This window comes from Camelina sativa, chromosome 8 (genome assembly GCF_000633955.1).
Source record: "Camelina sativa cultivar DH55 chromosome 8, Cs, whole genome shotgun sequence".
Lineage (NCBI taxonomy): Eukaryota > Viridiplantae > Streptophyta > Magnoliopsida > Brassicales > Brassicaceae > Camelina > Camelina sativa.
In genome coordinates this window covers 25,933,449-25,960,103 of record NC_025692.1, presented here as the reverse complement: position 1 = coordinate 25,960,103, position 26,655 = coordinate 25,933,449, and the positions used below count along the sequence as shown (strand labels likewise).

Here is a 26,655-nt window from a genome sequence, read left to right as displayed (position 1 = left end):
AGTGGGAATACAAGTGTATCTTATTCGTGCTTTTATTTCTTTTTGTTGTTGTTTTTTTTTGTTGTAGGCAATGCACACGAAGGCAGTCTACCAGGTTTGATGTTCAAGAAACTGAACAAACGGAAAAAATGCTTGAGATAGATGCTCCCAAAGAAACTAATGAAACGGCAAGGTTTGTTAGTGTTTTTTTCCTTCCTCTATCCACTTTAATAATAGACGTTGTTGCAAACTCTGAATGGACAGTTGTGTATTGCAATGACACTTTTTCTGCTTCGAACAGGCTCTCTATGAGAAGACGGTCTGCTCGTTTAAGGCCTGAAGAAGCTGAACCATGTACTAGCGTCAATGAGCGAAACAAAGTCATCATGGAGACAACAAAGAGGAGAAGGTTTGTAAGAGCCTAAATTACGTTGTATTATAGATGTTACTAGAAGTGTGTTTGAGGTCACTAATTACTTGTACTACTGAGCAGACTCTCTTCAATACAACGGTCTGCAAGATTTGATCAAGTACCGGAAGTGACTGAAACCTTGAATGCTGATGATGCAGGGTTTGTTAAAAACTTATCTTTTTAAGATTTTCCCAATCCGTCGAGTGAAAACTAGCTAATATATTTTCTCTCCTGTATATTAGAAGTATTGTAATCGAAGAGTCTCTTGGATCAAGATCTGAAGCTGTGGAGGAACCATCTGAAAGCAGAGTTGACACAAAAGAGACAAACCAGAAACGCAGGTTTGTTAGTGACAGTGAATTTCCTGCATATCCTTTCCACTTGTAAATATATCAAGTCTCAGTGCTAATCTCTGGTGTACTTCGTCAGAGTCTCAACGAGAAGACAATCAAGAATGGGTAAATCTCAAACCGATGAAGCAATTAAAGAAATAGCGACAGATCCATCTTTGGACAACAACGTAGTTCAAGAGTGTGATCACGAAACCGAAACAAAGGACAAGCCTAAAGCTGACGAAAACGAAGGGATGACAAGAAGATCATCTGTGGGAAGACCATCGAGACATGCCGCAGAGAAAGTCCAATCATACAAAGAAGTCTCACGTAAAGTGAAGATGCGACGAAAATGCTAAATCTCCAGCATTGTCTTGTGCTATTTGTTCAAAAGCTTACTGCATGCTCTTGTCTGATTTTGCCTCCTACTTAAAACGATAGTGTAAGCTTTATCTACGCTTCTGTAGTAATTTGTCATTACTTTCTTATGCTTATTTTCCTTGAATTAGTATACGTTACTTATAACTAAGTCGTTAAATTGGTACTGTTTTGATTTCTTGTCAGTAGATATCAATACTAATTAGATTTTTTATTCGTACAAATATATATTATTTTCAATTTTCATATAAGTATTGACAGCTTACATCAAGAATTTTCTGAATTTACGGTTATATAAAACAGAGAGTTACTCCTATTCCGAAAACTTTTGTTTTCAAAGGTGGAGGCTTCTCAGTCTTCAGGAGACGACGATTGGGCAGAGAAGGCGCGTAGTCGGCACCGCCATCAAAGGAGTTGACTTAGGAACGGTGAGACCCGCCCCTTCAACGGTGTCGACGTCACCGGATTTCAGACCGTCTGGTAAACTCCACGTGAAGCAGTGTAAAAGATGAGCCAGCGCAAGCTCAAACGCGTACAACCCGAGTTGCATGCCCGGGCAAGATCTCCGACCCGACCCGAACGGAATGAATTCGAAATTGTTACCCTTCAGGTCTGGAGCGTCAGGGTCCAAAAACCTACCCGGGTTGAATATTTCCGGGTCGGACCAAGAATCCGGGTCACGCCCGAGAGCGTAGGTATTGACCATCACTCGCGATCCCTTGGGGATGAAGTAACCTGTGACATCCGCGTCCTCCACCGTCTCGTGGAGGAGGAGAGGGAACGGCGGGTGTAGCCGTAAGGTTTCCTTGAGTGTACATTTTAAGAAGGTGAGCTTCTCGAGGTGCGTGTCCTCCACGCGCCACTGGTCAAGCCCGACCACACTCGCTAGCTCGTCCTGGACCCGTTTCATGTTCTCGGGGCTCCGAAGTAGCTCCGTTAAAACCCACTCGATTGCTAATGCCACCGTCTCGGTTCCTCCGAACATCACATCCTTTTTTTTCCATTGAACAATATAAATATAAAAGCTAGTGTTTTCAGATATATGATTATTTTCCAAAAAAAGAATTGTGAAATATAATGTTTAATTTACCATGATGATGCCTTTGATGTTATTGAGTTTAATGTTGGTCTCAGAGTTGTTGACTTTGATTTCTTCTTTGTAAAACGCAAGTAATTGATCAACCATATCGTTCTCTTCATCAACGTTACGTTCTCTCGTTTTCTTGAGCAAGTGATCGTCGATGACGGACTCAATGAAACAGTCGAGAGACTTTCGAGCTTTCTCCACCCGCTTGTTAATCCCTTGCGGGTCAATCCAACTGAGCCACGAAGGGACATAGTCCGCTACGTTAAACTCACCAAAGAGCTTAGAGAACTCTTGTATGATCTCAAGGAACTCGTCTAATCGTTCTTCGTCAGAAGTGGACGCCGAGGAGCCGAACGCAGCACGGAATGTTATGTCTCTTGTTAGGGAAAATGCTAGTTTACATACGTTTAACGGTTTTCCGACGTTAACCGCCACAAAACGGACCGATTTGTGGACCTCTTCATCAACAGAGACCCATGACTCGGCCCGTTTACGGCTAAAGAGCATCATGACGTAGAGTTTTCTCATCCGACGCCAAAACGGGCCGTAATTGCAGAATGCAAGATCGGAGCCCCCGTAGGTCAGGTAACGAATTGCGATTGTGGTGGGACGGTTTGAGAAAACATGGTCTTGCACTTGGAGGACTTGACGTGCGATGTCCGGAGAAGAAACAACGAAAACGTGGGAAAACCCGAGGCGGAGGTGGAGCAACCCACCGTATATACGGCTTAGCTTGGCTAGGCCGCGGTGGTTGAAGTGGTTCATCATGAGAATATTTCCAATGATGGGTAAGCCTTTGGGGCCAGGAGGGTAGGGTTTTGTACGCCTCCGCCGCCGTGAAAGGAAGTGGCGGAAGAGAAAAAGAAGAAGAGGGACAAGAAAGATGAGAGTCGTTAGAGTATGCATTTTGATACAATTTTAGTGTCCAATTATGGGACTGTAAATAATATGTAATGTGTTATATAAAGTTTTGGTTGTAATTGATAGGCCTCGGACGCTACTTTTCTTGTTTGTATATATATCTTTTGTGTTATTATATTAAAATTTGTATATAACGTGTTACTCGTGAACCTGATTGGTACAAAGAAACAAGTAAAGAGGCTACAATGATTAGGATGATCGCTGTGGGTATATTATAATTGTTTGTTTTGGTGAAAACGACATCGCGCTCATGTAGCTACGACATATATTTGCATCATTAAAGGACCAAGCCAAGATACATTTTATAAGAACATGGAGAATTGTTTAAATAGGCTTTTTTGTTGAAGAAAACACATGGAGTCCTGAGACAGAGAGTGGAGGAGACCGAGTTATAGTAGTGATCTCTCTCTTCCAAAATAATGCTGATTTTTAAGATATACAGTATAGTGTTTATATATAAATTGTGAAGTGACTAAAATTCGTCCAATTTATGACTTCGACGACCTATATGATGTCACTGTTAACATTTTTTAGCATTTGATTTGATGACATTGACACGCCTCGCGATGCACGATATTTTACCTATATTGTATTTTTCTTGCTATTCACGTGAAATGATTCGGACAACGAAAAATGAACATATTCATCATTCATTGCTATTATTACGCTTTAATAATGTATGGGACTTGGACACATGTATTATACGGTAGCTACTAGCTCACCCATTTGTCTTGAAAAATAATGGTGTTTTTTTTGTAATGTATATATATCATGTGCTTTATATAAGCAAAACAAAAGCTTATAGTTATTCTTTTAAATTAAAGAGTTTTTATGATGCCGAGCGCAAACTTAATTAACAAGACTTAGATTCACAAACGGATGTTGTTTAAAGCGTCAAAAGTTGATGAAAAAACAATATGGATAGAGTCGAGATCGGGAAAGATATCAATGGTTTTGCAAATCCTCCTTGCAGGACTTGAATACAAACTCACAAGCTCTTAGGATTGAGAATACTCCTCTCTAAACTTTACATAAAACTCCCTTAAAACTAGTTTATTCAATAATCAATTGTTGTCTATACATGTGAAGGTTCTATCTCTTTTATAATAAACTCAAATCTAAAACTAAGGAAAGAATATAAACACCAAATATTATAATCCTAATCCTGGACCTTTCAAAGTAAATAATTATCAACTAAAATAAAGCCCAATATATGCTGCATCATTTTACTTTTACTTGTAGACAATATTCGAACCTTGACTTTGAACATAACTCCTTTGAAAGGCAACAACGAAATAATTAACTTATATATACTTGTTTTTGATATAATTGATAATGACATAAACATGTTTAAGGACTCCCACTTAATTTTAAACCTTATCTATAATTAGTGAACTAGTGTACGGAAAGAATACTTGCGACCCCTACAATTTCAAAAAGATTAACTTCTACTTGTATAAATTAACAGTGCCAATTTATACTTGTATTCAAATAAAATACATATTTTATATTCAAATTATTAGAATTGGGTTGATTTCCGAATCAAAATTATTAGACGTTAGTCAACGTTGATTTCATGAGGTGACATCGCTTCCAATTAAACTACATCGTTTTGATTTAATTAACTTTTTCTTAAAAAATTTGTAATGACTAGAATCGGAGACTTTTGAAATTGTACTAGTAATTTATACAGCCATTTCCATATGATGGCCATCGAGCTATTTTCTATTTTAAATCTTCTTAAAATTAGCCTTCCACATTCAGCGTAACTTCATAAAAATGAATAGAAGACAGATCTTGACGCATAGCCTCAGACGACCATACACTAAAATTTATATAAATACATCAAAATCACAATCCTTAGAAGAGAGAAAAAAAAAAAGAGAACAATCTAACATCCCGAGAAAAAAAAAATGAAACGTCTCGTAATTACTCTCACTGTTTTAGTGTTTTGCATTGGAGATGCGTATGGCAAAAACGTAGTAATGATAGTAAACAAGTTAACAAAAAATGCAATTCTCACAGTCCACTGCCATTCAAAGGACGACAATTTCGGCGTCCAATACTTGCGTTACAATCAACCACAAGATTGGCGTTTCGACGATGCTTATTTCAAAGATACAAAAATTACGTGCGACCTAAAACATGGACCTCGTGGCGTGCATCACCTCTCGTTTTTAGCTTACAAGTCAAGTATGAACCCGTCCATGAAAAATAACGCAAATTCTACATGGTACGCCGCGGATAGAGGAGTGTACTGGTCGTTTAACCGTGTAACTCCTGAATTTATGTATAACTGGCTCTAAACCAATCATCACCAGTTGCTGGCGACAAATTAAACCCACGACTTGTTAATTTTATGTTTATATTATATTCTTGGTTTGATGTCAATACTATCTAGGAAAAATACCCACAAATACTGTATTGGATACTCAAAAACATGTCAGTCCATATGAGTGATTCCATTTAAATAAAATATATATAAATATATAGAGTCCTAATAAAAGATACTTAAGAGTTCAAGAAAGAATTCATTTTATCAATGAAGAAGAAGATATTAATCAAAATCGAAATTTGGCAGTAAAAAACGAAATCTGTTTTTTCCCTAGAAAGAGTTATGTTTGAGTTTCTCCGGAAAGTCAAACCAGAGTTTATTCGCCGGCATGGGACTCATCACCTCGTCTTCTCCGCGGGATGTTGAGGTCAAACCCACGGTGGCTGCTGCTGACATGGCTTGTACATCCCATACCTTCAGAATTCGACACATGCTACTGCTCCCTCCGCCGCCACCTCCGGTCTTTCCTTCGTAGTGGCAACGTTTGTGACCGCCGAGAGCTTGACCGGTGGCGATCGATTTATGACAGATGGAGCAAACGTGCGATATGTTCATCCTCCGTGAGACTGTGACGGTCAAATTCAGATCTAGATCGCTTGCCTTTACTCCCACGAAACCCTACTCCTGAATCTTGAAACAGAGATGGCATCGGAGAGGCTAATCTTGGAGAAGTAAGAGCTTCAAGTGTCATATATATATTATCGTGAGTTTTGATAAGACTACTAAGTTGAGAAGATTTTATTAGTAAATGAAAGATTTGATTATGAAGAAAACAAGAAACGAAAGAGTGTGTGTATATATATAGTAAAGTCAGAGGAGTCTAGAGGAAGTTTTGCGTGTATGAGAAAGTGTTGAAGAGGAGTGAACAAGTCGACAATCACTTTGATAATATTGTAGTTACATTTTTTGTGTGTGGACTAAACTCTAAAGATGAAATTAAAGTATCTAAGTTTGGTTTGGGGAAAAAAAAAAAAAAAAGTTTGGTTTGGGCACATTTGGTTTGACTTGGTACACGTGATTGTACAAGTCGGCTGAGAATACTTGTTCTCTCGTTCTTTCTAGTAGCACAGTAGCACTTAAGTAGTAAAATGCCGCCTCTTATCAGTGAAGAATATTCTAGAGAGCTCTCTCTCACTAAGGTGTTTTGCTGACCGACCAACCAACTAACCAACCAAGTGTGGGAGTCGAGATATAAAAAGACCAAACTTAAGTCGGCTACTAACCACTCGTACTGTCTCTTTCACATTTTATCCAGTTAATATCTACTATTTCCAAGCTATATCGATACCAACGTACGTAACCTTTTTTATTTTTGTTGGGCCTCACTTAAGAGACCATATACGTTATGTATAACCCGCTTATAAGGAGAGGCTTCAACCTCGGTGCAAGGAAAGGAAGGACTTAGTGAACTAGCGTCTAATGAACAAAAAGTAAGACAGAAGAAATTTAATTATTAACTTTGATACTCTTTAAGAAATTTTACTATATACCTAAGATAAATAAAACTAGACAATAGTTTAAATTTACTCTTAATACAATATAATTTTTCCTTTTTAAAATCCATTTACAAAAATTCCTGTGGATAAAATTTACTCTTAGTGGACAAAAATTGGCAACTTTAACGTAATTGAAAAATATTGACCACGCAATAGTACTAATCACTCAGCCATTTCTACATGATGGCTATCTAGAGTTATTTCTATTTTTAATCTTCTTAAAATTGGCTTTGTACGTTCAGCGTAACTTCATAAAAATGAATAAAAGAGAGATCTTGACGCCTAACCTCAAAAAAACATATACTAAAATTTATATAAATACATCAAAATTACAATCCTTCTTAAGAATCAAGGACAATCTTACATCCCCAGAAATAAATAAATAAAAATGAAACGTCTCATAATTACTCTCATTGCTTTAGTGTTTTGCATTGGAGATGCGTATGGCAAAAACGTATTAATGATAGTAAACAGGTTAACAAAAAATGCAATTCTCACAGTCCACTGCCATTCAAGGGACGACGATTTCAAAGTCCAATACTTGCATCACAATCAACGACAATATTGGCGTTTCAACGATGCTAATTTTCTCCGTACGACAAAAATTAAGTGCGATCTAGAACATGGTCATGGATATTAGGGCACGCTTCATTGCTCGTTTACAGCTTACAAGGCAAGTATGAACGATTCAATACATAATAAGGCAAATGCTACATGGTACGCCGCGGATAAAGGACTGTACTTCTCGTTAAACCATGCGACTCCTGAATTTCTCTATCCCTGGGAGGTAAAAACTGATTGGTAAAAAATGATTAATCATCGCCAGTTGCTGGCGACAAATTAAACCCACGACTTGTTAATTTTGTGTTTAACATTCTTGGTTTGATGTCAATACTATATATCTACCACAAACATGTAAGATTGTTCTCGTTTCTTTTTTTATTTTATTTCATATTATATATCTATATAAAGGAAATAATATTATGTTTGATATTTTTGGTTTGAGACTCAAAACCATGAGTGCCTTAGGCCATCATTAATGGGAGAATACCTTTGGTGTTCTAAGCCCCAAAAAATTAGAAAAATAATGAATAGTGGCTTAGAACATTTTTTTTAGTTCTTTATGTAGAACTGATTTAAGCCCAGTTCTTCTTTGACGTGGCTTCATGTGAATGGACGAGATTTTTTGGAAAAAAAGAAAATATTTCATTTATATAAGTATGCAATTTAAATAAGTATGCAATTTAAATGTTAATTTATAAGTTTTTATAATTGTAATATGTTTAAGAATATTATATTAATTTATAAGTATATAATTGCTTTTATATAAGTATGCAATTTAAATGTTAATTTATAAGTTTTTATAATTGTAATATGTTTAAGAATATTATATTAATTTATAAGTATACAATTGCTTTTATATAAGTAAGCAATTTAAATGTTATTTTATAAGTTTTTATAATTTGTAAAATGTTTATGAATATTATTTCACTATATCTTTATTTTAAGAATACTATAATTAGTTCTTCCATTTTTTTTACTTATGATCTTAACAACTGATCTAATATTATTTTCACTATATATTTAATTTAAAAACACAAAAAAAGTTTTCTCGTTAATGATGTCCTTACAGCTTCAAGTTAAATAAAAGAAAAAGCAAAATACTATTATACAAGAAAGAATAATCATTTTATCAATGAAGAGAAAGATATTAATCAAAATCAAAATTTGGAATGTACAGTAAATAACGAATTCCCTATATCAAGTTATCCCCCTTAGAAGAGCTATGTTTGAGTTTCTTCGCCGGCATGGGACTCATCACCTCGTTTTCTACGCTGACCATCGAGAATTCCGGTATCAGCGGGATGTTGAGGTCAAACCCACGGTGGCTGCTGCTGACGTGGCTCGTAGAACCCACACCTTCCGAATTCGACACGCTACTGCTCCCTCCGCCGCCACCTCCGGTCTTTCCTTCGTAGTGGCAACGTTTGTGACCGCCGAGAGCTTGACCGGTGGCGAACGATTTATGACAGATGGAGCAAACGTGCGACTTCTCAACACTTCGTCCTCCCCCGCCGCCGCCTGAGCTACCAGATGTAGTAGTTATGGCCGACGACGTCGGTAGCTCATCTCCTCCGGCTGATTGAGTCACCGAAAAGTTTTTCCGGTGACTTGCCTTGTGTCCACCAAGGGCCTGGTAGGAGGAAAACGCCTTGTCACAGACGCCACACTTGTAGATCGGAGTAGGAGGAAGCAGAGCCGGTGAAGAAGTAAGGTTAACGTCATGATGGGTTCGATCTCCGTCTCGAGCAAGAAGCATGAGACATAAAGCGATATACTCATCCTCCGTGAGACTGTGACGGTCGAATTCAGATCTTGATCGCTTAGATCGCTTAGATCGCTTGCCTTTACTCCCATGAAACCCTACTCCTGAATCTTGAAACAGAGTCGGCATCGGAGAGGCTAATCTTGGAGAAGTAAGAGCTTCAAGCGCCATTATCTTGATTTTTGTTTTTGTTTTTGATAAGACTATTATTAGTATTATATATGAAAGATTTGGTTATTAAGAATCAAGAAACGAAAGTGTGCGTGTATATATATAGAGGAGTCTGAAGAGAGGAAGTTGCGTGTCAAGCGGTGAGAAAGTGTTAAAGAGGAGTGAACAAGTCGATAATCACTTTGATATTATCTAAGTTATATGTTTGTGTGTGGACTAAAGATGAAATCAAAGTATCTAAGTTTTGGTTTGACTTGGTACACGTGTTTGTACAAGTCGGCTGAGAAGACTTGTTCTCTCATTCTTTCTAGTAGTGCTACTGTACTAGTAAAATGCCGCCTTCTTAAAACTTATCAGTTAAGAATATTCTAGAGAGTTCTTTCGCTTAGGGAACACTTTTGGTGTTCTTAGTAAAAATATTATCAAAATAATGTAAAATCATTAGTTTAGATCTTTTGTTGAGAAATTAGTTATTGGGAGAACATATTTAAAATCATAAAATTTAATAATATAATATTTTTAAACATATTATAATTATAATAAATTATAAAATAACATTTAAATTGCAAACTTATAAAACTTTTACTAGAATTCAAAATACAATACCAAATTTTTATGAAACAAAAAAACATTGTATCAATACTAAAATTTTCCAATCTATTGACAACAATAAGGAAGAAGAGAGTGTCATGAGACCAAAATTTTCAGGCTAGCAGAAACGTCATCTTGTTGTTGATTTAAGGTGGTTTTCAGATCTTTGAATTCCTAGTTGTATGGAAATGACACGAAATCAAACATGTATCAAGATACAGAAACTGGTAATATATCAATGTGCATGCTGGCTCAAAATACATTACATACCTCACGGAGCTGCTCAACTTCAAGATTCAGAGTCTTCTTTAGCCCAGAGAGCTCCTGTAAAGCACCAATGAAGAGTTTAAAACAGTTTCAAGAGGAGAGCTTTTCTATCGCCTTAAACTGATCCTGACTAAGGAAAGCAATTCTCTTTGGGAGCAAAGATTATATATTTGCTTGACAGAGAGAAACCACAAAATGTAGAAACAAGAATAGAAATGGAATTTACCTTACGGTAGACTTTAACTTGAGTGTCCAATTTACCTCGCTTTATCATATAAGATAGAATGCAAGACACAGCAACATACCGTGAGCTTTGAATCAACAGGACTGGTGTTATCTTTCTTCTGCATCAGGGAGAAACAACCAAAAAATCAATATCAGTTTCAGTCATAAGTTTCAGGAAAGAGGAAACACAACAAATGCTACAGACAATCATGCTTTCAGACCAATGAGATTATTGTTAATTTACAAAACCACAAACAAAGCCATCAATCAAAACCACCAAAAAATTCCACAGGGAGAATGATTCAAACAAAATCTAAAGAAATACACAGTGAATAACGAGATAAATGAAATATTTTCTTTCATTGCAAAAAATCTCGGCCAATCACGTAAAGCCACGACCAACGAAAACTGAGCTTAAATCAGTTCTCATTCAAGATCAAAAAAATTGTTCTAAACCCATTATTCATTATTTTTCTAATTTATTTGGGCTTAGAACACCCTTGGTGTTCCTCCTATAAAAATGGTCTTAGGTGTTTTGCTGACCAACCAACCTAAGTGAAGATATATAAAAAGCCAAATTAAGTCGGCTACTAAACCACTCGTACTGTCATTTTCATACTTTATCCAAGCTATATCAATATTAACGTAACCTCTTTTTTGTCTCTTAATGTTTGGGCCTCACTATATGTCTCGCGTGGAGTGGAGTGGACCATTCGAAGAAGGCCAATAGATCTGCGAATGTAATTTACATAAAATTGAAGGGGTAAAATAATACTTTCGTTTAAATCTGAAACTATTGGCCTTCGAAGAAGAACAATCTGAAACCATCACTCTCAGTCGGAGAAGAATGGCACTGACACTGATACCATCAAGTTCCGTTCATCTTCTCAACTCCACCTCCGTCGCGCCTCCTCATATCTTCGCATCTGATTCTAATCTTCGACCTCGGTGGCGGCGTCGTCGTCGGGCTTTTTCTTCAATCTCTATCTCCCGTCACAGACTTCCTTCGAGAACTTCGCATTACTGCCTCTGTTCCTCGTCTTCCGCTTCATCTTCCATGTCTATTGAAGTCTCCACTCCGAATTATCAGGTTCACGCCTCTTGATTTTGTTATCTGAGAAGGAGAATGTTACTGATTTTGCTTTTTTTGTTGACGATTTTGTGTTGAAATTGTGATCAGTTTCTTCACTGTTTGATCTATTCAAGAGCGCATTGGGTTACCCAAGGCGTAATCGCTTGGAATGTGGATGTTGTTGCTGGTGAAGAATCGTGTTACTTGTATGCGAGCAAAATTGCTGGTTTATCATTCAGTGAAGATGGAATCGATGGTGCCCTTAATCTTATCTCTTTACTCTTTTTTACCAGTGTCTCTGTGATTTTGTTTTGTTTTTGTTTTAATTAGGTTCATTGGCTTTCAGGTTATGATTTAAGAATCAAGCTTGAAGCTGAATCCAGTTCACTTCCTGCAAACGTAAGTTGTGCACTCTCTCCTATGTGTTTGCTTCGTAAAAGTATATGATTTGTTAGGAATTTTCTTAAAATATTCTCAAAGTGGAAGGCTTAATTTCAGGTGATTGAGAAGTTTCCACATATTAGGGATTACAAATCGTTCAAAGTTCCTTCAGATTTGGATGTCAGGGATCTTGTCAAAAGCCAGTTAGCTGTTGTTTGCTTTGATGGTTAGAGTTTTCTATACCATTTCGTTTGATTTATTTGTTTCTTTTTCTTGTTTAGGATCACTCATTGACAATGCAAAGAAACTACGGAGACTTAACTTATTTAGTGGTTGTTTAATTTTCTGTAGCGAAAGGACGGCTGATTCAGGGAACTGGGTTGCAATTGCCTGGCGTCCTGGATGAATTGTTCTCATATGATGGTCCCCTTGGTGCACATTTTACACCAGAAGGTGTATCTCTTCACCTCTGGGCTCCCACTGCTCAAGTATGATTCCCATGTTGGAAATGGTTTATGCTGTTGCCTTTTATACCTGCGTTAAACATATTTAACTCTCTGTGTGCTCATTTGAAGTAGGCAGTATCTGTTTGCATCTATAAAAACCCACTTTACAAGAGTCCGATGGAAATCTGCCCACTCAAAGAGGCAAACGGTGTGTGGAGCACTGAAGGGGCTTGTAGTTGGGAAGGATGCTATTATATGTATAAAGTATCAGTCTACCATCCAAGCACCATGAAAGTGGAGACTTGCTATGCTAATGATCCTTATGCACGGGGGTAATTGTATTTTTCAAATAATCAACTGGCTTGAAAGTATGTCCCCCATACAATTTTTTTTGAAAATGAGTCATGTGTTATTTGTATTTTCTCAAGCAGGCTTTCAGCAGATGGGAGCAAAACTTTTCTGGTTAATCTTGATTCTGATGATCTAAAACCTGAAGGATGGGAGAACTTAGCAGATGAGAAGCCATGCCCAAAATCCTACTCAGATATAAGTATTTATGAGCTGCATGTGAGGGACTTCAGGTAACTAGGCTCTATGGGATAAAACTTGTCTAGTAGTTCTCGTCGGAATAACTACACACACTCTCTCTTACCCATTATCTTCTTTCGTCTTTTTTCCTCTCTTCCCGCAACCAAGAAAGAACAACTTCTTATAACAGACAAACGAAAAGGATACTTAATGGAGTCGTTTACAATGCTCGTATAGATTTTTGGTTTCTTCTCGTTTGTCTAACTTTTTTACCTGCTATTTTAGTGCCTATGATGAGACTGTCGAGCCTGAAAATCGTGGTGGATATTTAGCTTTCACTTTAAAGGTGCAAATATCATTGTCCATGTGCATAACTTTATCATTTTAGTCGATATAGGATGTCTAGATCCACATGTTTTAGTGATGACCCCAAATAGTAGTTGTACATCTATTATTTCTGTCGCATTGCTTCTCCACAAAGATACTCGGATTCGTCGTGTTTTCTGTCATATCTCATTAGATCTATTGGCAGGATTCTGCAGGTGGGAGACATCTTCAGAAATTAGTTGATGCAGGTCTTACCCATCTACATCTTCTTCCAACACATCAGTTTGGTGATGTTGATGATGAGAAGGAGAATTGGAAGTCTGTAGGTAGGGTATATTTGATGTCTCAATCACACACTTAACAGAATGTGCACGATTCATGTTTGGGATGCCATTTTATCTTTAAATTTGGGGCTTTTTTTAATTGAACTCAAGTTAGAGCTCAAAGCCGGACCTTAAATCTTCAGACCAATAGAATCTATAAGCAAAAGTAACAAAATCGTCTACCCTGTTTCTGTCTGGTATTTTGTATCTGGATTTTTATTGTATTATAATTTTGACAATTCTTTGTTGTAGACACCAGTTTGCTGGATGGATTACCACCTGATTCAACTGAGGCACAAGCTCGTATTACAGAAATCCAGAATGATAATGGCTATAACTGGGGGTAATTTGTTATACACAAGATACTTCATCCTTATGAAGCATCACCTTCACAAGTTTCCTGTTTTGTGAAGGTATAATCCTGTGCTCTGGGGAGTCCCGAAAGGAAGCTATGCTAGTGATCCGACTGGTCCTTACCGCATAATTGAATTTAGAAAAATGGTTCAGGTTTGCATCTACCCATGTTTGGATATTGTAAATTGGATAGTGTATACTTGTCCTTTGTGATTTGCGATACTAGTAAGCTCATTGAAGGTAGAATTTTGTAGTGATTCATATAAGGTGTTGATGATTGCATGGTAAACCCTCATGCTATTTTTATGTTGGCTCTTTATGTAGCTTATTTTGGCAGGCTCTTAATTGTACTGGTCTTAATGTCATCTTAGACGTTGTTTACAACCACTTGCATGCAAATGGGCCACACGACAAAGACTCTGTTCTTGATAAGGTATGTAGCTAACTGATGTTTTATTCAGTATGATAACTAACTGTCTTGCCTGACTGCTCAATCTTTCTTCTACGGAAAAACTGTATTTTCTTAGATAGTTCCAGGTTACTATTTGAGAAGGAACAATGATGGTTTTATTGAAAACAGTACATGTGTAAACAACACTGCCAGCGAGCATTATATGGTTGATCGTCTAATACGGGATGATCTATTAAATTGGGTCGTTAATTATAAGGTACATGCTTGTCATTTATTCTGATTATTTCCATTTGGTACTTCTTTCCCATCCCACAGAAAATAAATATTAGCTTTTCCCATGTATCTTTCAACCTTTGATCTACTGACCATGACTAGGTTTATTGTATTCTCCATTATTGAAAAGTATTTTTTGTCCTCGTATATTCAGGCTGGCTGATCATGTATTGATTCTGTCAGGTTGATGGTTTTCGTTTTGATCTTATGGGTCATATAATGAAAGCTACAATGGTAAGCAACTTTGTTACTCGCATGTTTTGTTTGTATAATTGATAGTTATCTTTACTGCTTTCTTTAGAAGTTAGTATGTTGTTTCATTAGGTTTTTGTGTAATATTACAAATGCAATATCTGTGTTCCATAGGTAAACGCAAAATCTGCAATTGGTAGCTTGAGAAAGGAAAAAGATGGAGTTGATGGTTCAAGAATTTACTTGTAAGTCTTGGCTATTAATCGAGCTTACATGCAAGTTTTCCAACATTACTTATCTTTTTACTTCTTGTGAAATAATTTTAGCCATATTACTTCTTGTGTTGTTATCAGATATGGCGAAGGATGGAACTTTGGTGAAGTTGCTAACAATGGACGTGGAATAAATGCTTCACAGTTCAACTTATGCGGGACTGGAATTGGAAGGTTTGAAAGTTCATTGGAAAAAAGAGATTTTCGTCCCTTTTTCCTCTTTTAGTTAAGAAATTGGAAATCTTGTTACTTTCTTCAACAATTGTTCCACATTTCCCTGATTTATTTTGTTATAACCTGTATTCAGTTTTAACGACCGTATACGAGATGCAATTCTTGGGGGATCTCCATTTGGTCATCCTCTTCAACAAGGATTTATTACAGGTTTATTGTTAGAGGTATGTTGGTTTTTATTTTGTGCAGTTACCAATCAAGATATTGAATCACTATACTGTTTTAGCTCTAACCAAAGTTTAAAAATAATAATAATATGTATACCACATCATCACATGACATATTTTTCCATGAATTTACCAACGGTACATGTTTGTAGCGTTGTCTGGAATAGACATCACATAATTCGAATTACAGGCTGTATTGCCCATTTAAGTGTTTTTTTTGTTTTTTTTCAATCTGAGAGACCCCTTATTGCCAATGCTAAACTAATATTTCAAGTAATATATCTTAGAAATATGTACATTTCTTGTCTTCACTTTTAATCTCCCTGTTCTGGACAGCCTAACGGTCATGACCATGGTTCAGAAGCTACCCAGGAACTGATGCTTTCTACCGCGAAAGATCACATACAGGTAATTTATCATCGTTAGATATCATATGGAATATGGTATTCATGTATCTGTGATCAAGGCTTATGGATACCCAAACCCAACCTTGCTCTCAAACTCGCTTCACAGTTGTTCCCAATGCTTTTTCTCCTATCTTTCTATGTTCTACTTACGAGTTGATATGCCACAGAGGTGTCTATACTGTAACACTAACTTTTAGAAAGCATTTTCCTAATATATTTATTATACTTTCATCATGGACTAGATTGGTATGGCAGCAAATCTGAAGGATTATATGCTGACCAATCACGAAGGAAAGGAGGTATGCAAGTAGAGACACTTTATTGTGTAACCATTCACAAAGGATTTTGTCCTTAGCTTTTATGATCTATCGCTCTCGTTATGTAGGTGAATGGATCAGAGGTTTTAATGCATGATGCTACACCTGTTGCATATGCTTCACAGCCAACAGAAACTGTACGCAACATCATTTCTACTAATTTCATCATTTTATTGAATTAAGCCCCCCCAATATATCTGTGATGCTCATACCGGCATTTTTGCTGTGTTTTCAGATTAACTACGTCTCTGCCCATGACAATGAAACTCTCTTTGACATTATCAGTTTGAAGGTAATAAAACAATATTTTGTCTTATCGTTTATGGAGACATCCAAAATTTCAATTCTTCAGCTTAATGATTTTTTCTGCTTGATTAAAATTCACTTCTGATTAACAAACGTGTATCCCTCTGTCTATTTATTTGCATCATATTCTTACTTGAGGTTGTGTGTAGACTTATTTCTGCTTTGCTCTTGCAGACTCCGATGGAAATATTTGTTGATGAAAGGTGTCGAATCAATCATTTGGCGTCAAGTATGATTGCCCTCTCTCAGGTTCTCTACTGTCTCCTAACTTTAGTTAGACTTAGAGATAGATCACTCGTAGACTAAGAGACTGCAGACTAGGGCAATCAGGGCATTAGTATTGAATCTATTACACCGAGTAGATATCTTGTTTGACTCATTACCTTAAAAATAAAAATTTATAATGTTTATTCTGCATGTGAAGGGTATTCCATTCTTCCATGCTGGGGACGAGATTCTACGCTCGAAATCACTTGATCGTGATTCTTACAACTCCGATGATTGGTTCAATAGGTTTGCCTTTTCTCTCTTGTAATAAACATTTTTCCTCTGATTATAGATTAACCTACTGATTGACATGAACGGCAACAAGTTAGGCTAGACTTCAGCTACAGTTCCAACAATTGGGGTGTTGGGCTTCCTCCAAAAGGGAAAAACGAACACAATTGGCCACTGTAAGTACTGATCGAATCGCCTTCAATAAATCCGATTACTAGTGGAACCATACACCCATTGCATGTTTCTGAAACTAGTCAGCTCTTGCTGACTCTGTCTGTAGGATCAAACCGAGGCTACAAGATCCATCCTTCAAGCCTCAAAGCAGTCACATAGTTGCCACGCTGCACAATTTCTTAGATTTGTTACGCATCAGATACTCTTCACCACTCTTTCGTTTAGATACAGCGAAGGCTATCCAGGTAAGGATGACTACTGTTAAATAATTCTCTTCCACTGGGTTCTCTGCCCTTTTATGAATTTTTTTCATGTAGTATCCTTCTTTTGCAATGCCGTAAAATACTACCAGAAAGCTCATGCAGGTTCTAAGTAACTTAGCGGTGATTGTATTAACTAATTCACAATCTCTACAAAATCACAAATGAAGTAAGAGATCTCAAAATCTTGTCGACTGATACCTCTGTTTCTTTTTCAGGAGCGAGTGCGATTTCATAATACAGGCCCCTCATCAATCCCTGGTGCCATTGTCATGAGCATTGAAGATGGTCATAAGAGCATCCTCCCGAGTGTATCTCAGATCGATCCAGTGTAAGCCAAAAAAACAACAACTCGGAAAATCTTTCAAACCTTCATAAAGTGTATACAACTACACATTGTTCAGTAATGGTGCTGTTACTACTACAGCTACTCACTCATTGTGGTAATCTTCAATGCACGCCCATCTGAGTTCTCATTTCTCAGTCCCGCTCTAAAAGACAGGAATCTCGAATTACACCCGGTACAGGTGAATCATCAAAAGAATCATAAGCTTGTACCTTTCAGTTTGTTGTTGTTTTTAGAAAAGTTTTAAGCTCTGTAAGCGATGATTTAACACTGAGTGACTCACACAGGTGATGTCAGGCGATGAAACAGTCAAGAAATCAGTTTATGAGGCGTTTTCCGGCAGCTTCACTGTACCGGCAAGAACAACGACGGTGTTTGTTGAATCGCGGAATGGTTGAAACTTTCCCTTAAAGGAAACAGGTAAGCATATGCTCTGTCCCATAATATTCTCTCAAGAACATGGGAGAAATTGTCTTATTTCTTTTAACCTAATTTATAAATAAACTCTATATAAAGATTGTCAGATTGTGTACGCCAATATATAAGCTCAAATTTAGATTTGAAATTATTGTATTGCAACAACTCAGCGTTTAAAGTCAATTCAGACATCCAATATGTCAGGAAATCTGCACGAAACCTATCGTAGCAGAGCAGGTATATCTTAAGAGATTTGTATCCTTAAAACCTAAACGTGCAATTTACAACAAAACATTAAATATACAGAGAGGACTATGTTGCCACGGAAAGTAAAGAACACTAGTGAAGAAAACACAAACACATGTTAAGAAAACACATGATATTTTCCTCAGCTTCAGTAATCATACTATATGCATTTGCATATTAATAGATAAGTCTCGAGCCCTTTTACAAACACATGTATACTACAACTTTTGCTTCTTTTTATTTTATTTTATCGAAAATATCATGTCTATTTGAGAATATTATGGGGTCTCGTACTTATTCTTCATGATCTTGATCACTATTATTATTCTACTTTACAACCAATGTCAATTTGCATTGTCTTCTGATTCTCTTATCTATGAATAGAGAGTGTGCGATATGAGCTTACAAAGCATCACGAAATTCTCATCGAAAGAAAAGAACACTACTCTTATAGAGAAACAATTAATTACCCTCTACTTCTTTTTTTTTTTTTTTTGCTTCTTTGATAAATTATATTAATCTCTCTAGTATCATTTATGATTGCCTTCAGAATGGGTAAAGACCGAAATGTGGAATTTTCGTATCGCAACAACTCGGCGTGATTCACGTTTAAGACATATATGTCCCCACCTTCTATAAATAAAGTGAATGAGAGAGGTAGCCTCCTTAAACACCATACATTATTTTGATAATAGCTGGTTGCGAGATATGGATTCAAGATTCATCCATTCCACATCTTTCTTAAGGTTCTTCTCACCAATTCATATATCATCATATGATTTGTATATGTGAATATTTGATAAAGATATATGCGTATATGTATGATTGTTTACGTATTTGTTTATATATGTGTTGCAGATGTAATGATAAGAGCGAAAATGAAAATGAGAGGAATAACGGAGATGTAATTATTCAAAACTCTTTTGCGAGTCCTCTTTGTATGAGTGGAGGAGATGGAGACAACAGTTACTCCACAAATTCTCTTCTTCAGGTTTTTTATTAATAACTTCTGCATAGTTCTTTTTTTTTTTTTCTTATACAACACATATCCATGCAGAAATTAGGAGAAGGAGGAGTGTAGAATTACACCATAAACGGGATACATAAACATAATTACTTAATTATATAGGCCAATAATCAATCTGGATACATAATGGTGATTTCAATAATAACTAACAAGTTCTTAATTTGATTTTTTTTTCAGAGAAGAGTGTTATCAAAGGCTAAGCCAGTTTTAATTAAGAACACAAAGGAGCTGATGATAAACTTAAACTTTCCTAGATACATTAAAGTAGCTGATTTAGGTTGTTCTTCGGGACAAAACACTTTCTTGGCAATGTCTGAAATTATCAATACAATCAATGTATTATGTCAAGAGAGGAACCAAGACCCACCAGAAATAGATTGTTGTCTAAATGATCTCCCTAATAACGATTTTAACACAACGTTCAAATTCATACAATTCTTCAACGAAAAGAACACCACGAGCAAAGAATTATACTTTGTCTCTGGAGTCCCCGGTTCATTCTACTCGAGGCTCTTCCCTCGGAGGAGTCTTCATTTCGTGCATTCCTCTTATGGTCTCCATTGGCTCTCTAAGGTATGATAAGTGTTGAGACTTCATTAATTTATAACATTTTGTATATAGAAATTTATTAATTTGATACTTTGAAATTGATGTAATGTTGGAAATATTTGTTTGTAAGGTTCTTGAAGGGCTTGAGGAAAATAAGATGAGTGTGTACATCAAAAATTCAAGTCCCCTAAGTACATACAAAGCTTATTTAAATCAATTCCAAAGAGATTTCATGACATTTCTGAAACTGCGTGCTGAAGAAATGGTTTCCAATGGATGCATGGTTCTTACTTTCATCGGTAGAAGTACTATTGATAATCCACTGCATAGAGATTGTTGTCACTTTTGGACATTATTATCCAAAGCTCTCTCTGACCTTGTCGTCGAGGTATTCATCTAAATCAAAACATTTTGTCGTCTACATAATGAATATTTACAAACGTAGTTTTACATTAATTTGTGAAGAATAATTATGAGTTCAAACTCAAAACCAATTGATAATGTATGGAATGGTCTTTGTACATCATCATATACTAGTGTTGGTTTTTCCATACTCTCAATGTGACGATCTAACAATTTTGTCATCATATTCTTTTATATATAGGGTCTTGTGAGTGCATCGAAGGTTAATTCTTTCTACATACCATTTTATGACCCGAACGAAAAAGAAGTGAAGGAGATGGTAGAGAAAGAAGGTTCCTTTGAAATCAAAGACTTGGAGACACATGGATATGATCTTGGTCACTGTAACCAAGACGAGACAAAGAGAAGTAAATCAGGGAAAAATGAAGCCAATTACATCAGAGCGGTGAGTGAACCACTGCTCGTGGCTCACTTTGGAGATGCTATTATCAACATATTGTTTAATAAGTTCGCACATCATGTGTCTCAACATGCTAGTTGCAAGAACAAAACGACCGTCAGCATAGTCGTTTCATTGACTAGAAAAAAAACTTTTCTCATGTCCTAACCTAAAGTTTAACCTTGGCGAGTCGTGGGGTATATTCTTTTTGAAATTTGAAGTATACTATAGTTTCTAATTAAGTTTTCTTAGAATAAATATACAGACTAATGCAACCATGACATTGACATTTGTCTAGTGATGCGTGTTCGTGATGTTGTTTCTGCCACTATCAGAATTATATGTGAATTAAGAGGTATGGAAGATATGGGACAAAAAGCTATAATGAACGAGAGAACGCACATTTGTTTTCTTTTTCTTTAGCCATTAGTCGTGGCCTAGACCACATATTATTTTCCTCTCAAGTCTAAAATGGTTCGGATTGGATAACCGGAAAACTAAGAAAAAGGTAGCCGTACGTTTAAAAAACGGGACTCTATTACAAAAAAATGCGAAAGAGTAATATGGGCCTCTAAGTCTAGGTATGGCCCAAAATGTATTGATGTTAGACAACCAATAATTAACTATTAACTCACATATTAGTTTTACAATAATTAACCCCTTAATACCGAAATTCTATTAGACTAGAGCAAAATAGTATTATATATCTTTATCAATAAAAATTAAATAATACAGTAATATTCTCTTTCTTGGAACACTTGTATAGTTTTCATTGATAACTCAGTTAAGAAGTTTTTTTTCCTGTTCATAAATTGCAGGTACCAAAGTAATGTGAAGAACATCTTGTTGTTCAGTGAGTATTTCATTTATCGATAACACTAAGATTCGTTTGCCAAAAAAAAAGAAAAATAACACTAAGATTCAAGAACTTTATGAAAAGTTGGAAATCGTCATTTATTTATAAACAAAAAATGTCTAAACCCATCAATTGTAACATATTTCTTCCAATTTTTCACAAAGTTTTTGAATCATAGTGTTATCAATGAATGGAATACTCACTAAATAAAACTCATCAAATTACTCTGGTATGCTGTAATTTTTGAACATAAATAAATAAGAAAAAACTTTTTAACCGATTTATCAATAATGACCATCAATTAAAAGTCTGCATCAAGTAGTTTTCCAGCAACAGTAACCTATCATCATCAACACTAACCTAGATACATAGGTACTAAGAATTGCGATTTGATGAAGTAGTTGAGCAAAATTACATTTATAAAAACTCAGAATCGTTATCAAAGAAGCAGCAGAAATGGCGAAAAAGCAACAATAACACCATCCTATAGGCTATAGCATCATCGACATTGGTTTCGCAACAAAAATTAGCAACAATAACAACAAGAGCTACGAATCGCGATATGAGAATAACGACTAGAGAGAGAGCTAAAGACGCGATTCAATGCCTATACATTTGAAAAATTGAACAAATTAACTCTAAAAATCTCAGAATCGTTATCAAAGAAGCAGCGAAAAAGCAACAATAACACCAACCTATAGGCTATAGCATAATCGACATTGATTTCGCAGCAAAAATTAGCAACAACAACAAGAGGTAATTATTTTGGTTGTCTATCATTCAATATATTTTGGGCTATAGCTAAACGTAGAGGCCCATATCACTCTTTCACATCCGTTTTCCAAATGTACGTACGTCTACCTTCTTTTTCTTAGTTTTCGGCTTATCCAATCCGAACCATTTTAGCCTGTACAGTAAAACGCGAAACAGCATGCAGTCTTTCACTGTGAATACGAAAACAACAAACAATCACTTTTGATCTAGGAAAGCAAACTCTCTATTGACAACAATGACATATAATATATCTTGTAGTATTTTTTTTCCAGCATATATATTGTTGTTGATTTTATAAATATGGGGATATTTGAGAACAGAGTTGTGTGCTTTTAAAACAATTGTGTGTGGTGGTAGTAAAGGAATTGAAATAGACGGCGACACAAGATTAAGAAGAAGAGGCTCACACTCAATAATGGTCAGAGAACCGACTTGTGCTCCTTAACTCTCCCACCACCCTCTCTCGCTCTAATACTCAACTACAATCAAACTAGTTTGTGATTAAATAAATATAACTTAGTTGATGATAGCAACTAAAGCTTGTAGTAACGTTTTTATATTAATATTGTTGTTATCTTATAAACTATAGTTTTTAAATCTGCTAATGTGACTTAAGAGTCATAACTCATAAGTTATGATAATGGCATATATATATACGCGTTCACATGCATGCAGTCCATTTTATCTAGTCGGTACTCTTCCTATTTTTTTTTTAGTCGGAAAAGGGGTAGTCGGTACTCTTCCTTAGCTTCATCATTGGGATTAAGCAATAAATTAGCCACGCTCTTTTCCGTTAATTAGCTAATTAATTTAGCTACCAACCAAGCCACCTCTCTGAACAAGTAGATCGACTTCATATTATACGTAAATTTGCTAGCAGTCAATTTAAATATGTATATATATACATACACATTTTAAAAACACATTTTTCCATCTTAAATTTTCAAATAATCCCCACATATCTTTGACAATTATATATGTCGTCACTACTCACTACTACTCACCAGCATTAGAGTTTTTGTAGAATTCTCAAGTATTTTTTTAAAAAATCGATCGACAGAGAGCTGGACAATTGTATATTTTTTGATAATCGAGTGTATATACTCAATTTATTCTATCGTAAATAAAGTAGCAAATAGAAAATAACTCTTGAAGATACGATGAGCTGCACTTGTTGATTGCTTGGTGCTTAATTAGTAATATTCTTGACGTGGAATGGGTGTTCTTCACATCATGCATACATTAACGGAATCTGTATATACTTCCCATCTGCACATAGACACGCCAACAAGTGTTTATTTATGATGTAAAAAAATAAAAATTGTATTTATCTCTCTACTTATTAACTTCGTATTCCATACTTAGAAATGTGTTATTTTCTATATTCCGATGAAGGTAATTCTATTTAAAGAAGCTAGAAAATATATTTACCGGCTTAGTTGTAATATGTATTATTGTCACTAGTTGTATTATTGACTTATTGTGTCTCAAGACTTGCTTTGAAGTCTTATCGTAGCGTCAAAACAAGTTAGTTGGACACCAGAGGGTTTTTGAGTCAATTTTACACAATTTTGGATAATCAAAATAATGGTATTTCAAATGTATATACATTTACGTATAGATGTGTACGTATACCGTATACGTAGAAATAAAATATACGAAAAAATGAAGATGGAGTGGAGTAATGGTAGAGAGAGAGAGCCGTAGATTCCGTGAGAGACAGGCTTGCATGTATGACTCCTTCCTACCTTTCTTCACCCAAACCTTTCTCTTAATCTTTTGCATTTTCACCATTCTTTTTCTTCAATTTTTCCTTTTTTTTTTAATTTATTTAATAAACATCACTCGGCAGTCCACACAAATGAAAATGAAAATGAAAATCATATTTATTACTAGAAAAATCAATATATGTTTAAACGAATCTCATTTTAGGTTGGTTTAATTTTTGTAGGTGTTTACAGTGAATTCGTGGTGAACATGTTAATTTAAGTGAATATTAATCATCCAAAATTGTAAAACTTATAATATTTCTAAATAATTAATAACTAGAGCTAAAAATATAATGTTGAATCATATAATTAGAAATACGTTAGTGATATTTTTATCTCTTAACGTTCTATTTTGAAGTGATCGATATATGCCTACATAGCTAAAATTTGTTAAAAATATTACTCATCAATGAAACTAATTTAAACCAAAAAAAAAACTAATTAAAGTAACTATTTTACATGTGATCACACCCCGTATAAATCGTTATACAGAGTAAAAAAACGGGATAACGAGTGGAACAAACATATATTACTAAAGCAATTGTCTAAAATTATACATTTTTCGTTGCAAATGGGTTACACACACACTTCTTTCTCTCTCTTTATCTCATTGTAATGTGATTAGTTTGCCAAGTTGGGCAAATGATAGAAGAGCGACAATAACAGAAGTACTAAAATTTAAGAGGCTGCAAAAGGACAAGTCCAAACATATTCACACACTTAAAAAGCTTTCTCATATATTTTTGTTCTATATGTGTGGTGTCTCTCTTTGACTCCTCTCTTCCTAAATCACTCACTATTTATGTATCCATCTCTCCACACATCTCTCTCCATCCCACACACATCTTCTTCTTAACACATTACTATATATGCATCTCTCATCCTTAGCGTCTTTATAATCAACAACCCAAATCCTCTTTCCTCCAGCTGATTCGATCTTAATCTTTTATTTTGAATCTCCGGCTAATGGAAGCGTTCGAAGAGGCCACAAAGGAGCAATCTTTGATCCTTAAAGGGAAGCGGACGAAGCGACAACGTACACAATCTCCCATACCTTTCTCTATCGCCCTTCCTATTGTTTCTTCCTTGGCACCTGACATGGAAGGAGAATCCATTGATCTTGATTCCAAGGACAATGCTTTAGGAAACGATCAGGGAAACCTCAAAAAGGATGGTGTGATCACGTCTTCATCATCATCAGCCTCTTGGTCCTCCCAAAACAACCCAACATTGAAGACGGCAGAAGATGAGGAAGATCAAGACATAGCCAATTGTTTGATTCTCCTTGCCCAAGGACACTTTCTTCCCCACAGCAACCACCACTTAACAAACAGCAACAACAACAACAACAACAACAATAACGCGTATAGATTTACCAGCAGGAAATTTCTAGAGACTTCTTCTTCTAACGGTGGTGGTAAAGCCGGTTACTACGTTTATCAGTGCAAGACATGTGACCGGACCTTCCCTTCTTTCCAGGCTTTAGGTGGCCATAGAGCTAGCCACAAGAAACCTAAAGCCACCTCTTTTTACACCAACCTTGACCTCAAGAAGAACATTTATGCAAACGACGCCGCTTCACTCGTCACAACCACAACTGTTTACAATAACAACAAGAACAATAACAATAACAATAGATCGCTTGTCGTGTACGGTAAGGCAAGTAACTACAATAAGGTTCATGAATGTGGAATCTGTGGAGCCGAGTTTACGTCCGGACAAGCATTAGGTGGCCACATGAGACGGCACAGAGGTGCGGTGGTAGTCACGGCGGCGGTAGCCCCGACGGTGACGGTGGCCACGACTGCGGCCAACACGGAGCTATCACTGTCTTCGATGTCGTTCGATCAAATATCGGACGGTCAGGATCATCTGGTGATGCCAGCGAAAAAGAAAGCAAGGAAGACGGTTGTGTCACTGGATTTGGATCTGAATCTACCCGCACCGGAAGATGAGATTCGAGTCAACGGATTCAGCTTAGCTTCAAAGCAAAATCACGAACAAGAACATCAACAGAAGAAGCTAAGAGAAGAACCAAAGTCTCTTGTCTTGTCTGCTCCTACTTTAGTGGATTGCCACTACTGAATTTATTATTACATCATTATTTAACCCGAAAAAAAAAATCATTTTTAAAATTTTTGGTTTATTGATCATTCATTGTTTCTCTATCAAACGTGTATTTTTTTTCTTGTCTAACCAATTCTTTGCTTGTTCAAGACTTGCGAGATTCTTTTTATTTTTATTTATTTTGGTCCTTTTACAGAAATACGAAAATATAAGCAATTCGGTAGTTTCGATTTGTTGTTACAAAAGAAAATTGTATAAAAAAAAAACTGATGTCACGTTCTTTTTTAATACTTTTGATCAAGAATTTCTTTTTTTCTCCCCAACGAAAAAGTAAAGTTC

At 36.0% G+C, this 26,655-nt stretch overlaps 6 protein-coding genes across 7 annotated transcripts in view; 4 read left to right on the top strand and 2 right to left on the bottom strand.

Moving 5' to 3' along the window:
- The window catches only part of LOC104709946, a 4,051-nt gene extending 2,779 nt beyond the window's left edge, over positions 1 to 1,272 (top strand). The window contains exons 10-14 of the mRNA XM_010426481.2: positions 3 to 172; positions 281 to 388; positions 473 to 550; positions 634 to 732; positions 821 to 1,272. Coding sequence (XP_010424783.1) covers positions 3 to 172; positions 281 to 388; positions 473 to 550; positions 634 to 732; positions 821 to 1,082 — 717 coding nt within the window. The 3' untranslated portion in view covers positions 1,083 to 1,272. The remainder of the gene's footprint in view (positions 1 to 2; positions 173 to 280; positions 389 to 472; positions 551 to 633; positions 733 to 820) is intronic.
- On the bottom strand, positions 1,326 to 3,104 carry LOC104708687 (cytochrome P450 84A4). Its single transcript, XM_010425289.2, has 2 exons — positions 2,192 to 3,104; positions 1,326 to 2,092 (listed from the first exon to the last, which is right to left on the bottom strand). Exons 1-2 carry the CDS (start codon positions 3,092 to 3,094, stop codon positions 1,460 to 1,462), a joined length of 1,536 nt encoding a protein of 511 aa, XP_010423591.1. The 5' UTR covers positions 3,095 to 3,104; the 3' UTR covers positions 1,326 to 1,459.
- On the bottom strand, positions 8,524 to 9,626 carry LOC104708685 (zinc finger protein ZAT6-like). The gene has a single exon (XM_010425288.2). It carries the CDS (start codon positions 9,435 to 9,437, stop codon positions 8,697 to 8,699), a length of 741 nt encoding a protein of 246 aa, XP_010423590.1. The 5' UTR covers positions 9,438 to 9,626; the 3' UTR covers positions 8,524 to 8,696.
- LOC104708683 (pullulanase 1, chloroplastic-like) lies at positions 11,297 to 18,409 on the top strand. The gene is made up of 28 exons (XM_010425286.1): positions 11,297 to 11,610; positions 11,701 to 11,848; positions 11,939 to 11,991; positions 12,091 to 12,199; positions 12,325 to 12,461; positions 12,552 to 12,751; positions 12,851 to 13,000; positions 13,233 to 13,293; positions 13,480 to 13,600; positions 13,850 to 13,940; positions 14,011 to 14,104; positions 14,289 to 14,384; positions 14,479 to 14,619; positions 14,820 to 14,870; positions 15,003 to 15,073; positions 15,182 to 15,274; positions 15,408 to 15,498; positions 15,838 to 15,909; positions 16,151 to 16,207; positions 16,294 to 16,362; positions 16,461 to 16,517; positions 16,706 to 16,780; positions 16,956 to 17,044; positions 17,128 to 17,205; positions 17,310 to 17,448; positions 17,682 to 17,794; positions 17,891 to 17,990; positions 18,097 to 18,409. The coding sequence occupies exons 1-28, from the start codon at positions 11,368 to 11,370 to the stop codon at positions 18,205 to 18,207; spliced, it is 2,910 nt and encodes a 969-aa protein (XP_010423588.1). The 5' UTR covers positions 11,297 to 11,367; the 3' UTR covers positions 18,208 to 18,409.
- Positions 18,982 to 21,164, top strand: LOC104708682 (salicylate/benzoate carboxyl methyltransferase-like). Of its 2 annotated transcripts, none has more exons than XM_010425285.2 (5): positions 18,982 to 19,218; positions 19,331 to 19,463; positions 19,677 to 20,072; positions 20,179 to 20,436; positions 20,653 to 21,164. In XM_010425285.2, the coding sequence occupies exons 1-5, from the start codon at positions 19,121 to 19,123 to the stop codon at positions 21,016 to 21,018; spliced, it is 1,251 nt and encodes a 416-aa protein (XP_010423587.1). In that variant the 5' UTR covers positions 18,982 to 19,120; the 3' UTR covers positions 21,019 to 21,164. The 2 variants fall into 2 exon arrangements, with proteins under 2 accessions (XP_010423587.1, XP_019084630.1); XM_019229085.1 differs by having other exon boundaries at positions 19,078 to 19,125; positions 19,329 to 19,463.
- LOC104708681 (zinc finger protein ZAT5-like) lies at positions 24,846 to 26,534 on the top strand. Its single transcript, XM_010425284.2, has one exon. It carries the CDS (start codon positions 25,216 to 25,218, stop codon positions 26,332 to 26,334), a length of 1,119 nt encoding a protein of 372 aa, XP_010423586.1. The 5' UTR covers positions 24,846 to 25,215; the 3' UTR covers positions 26,335 to 26,534.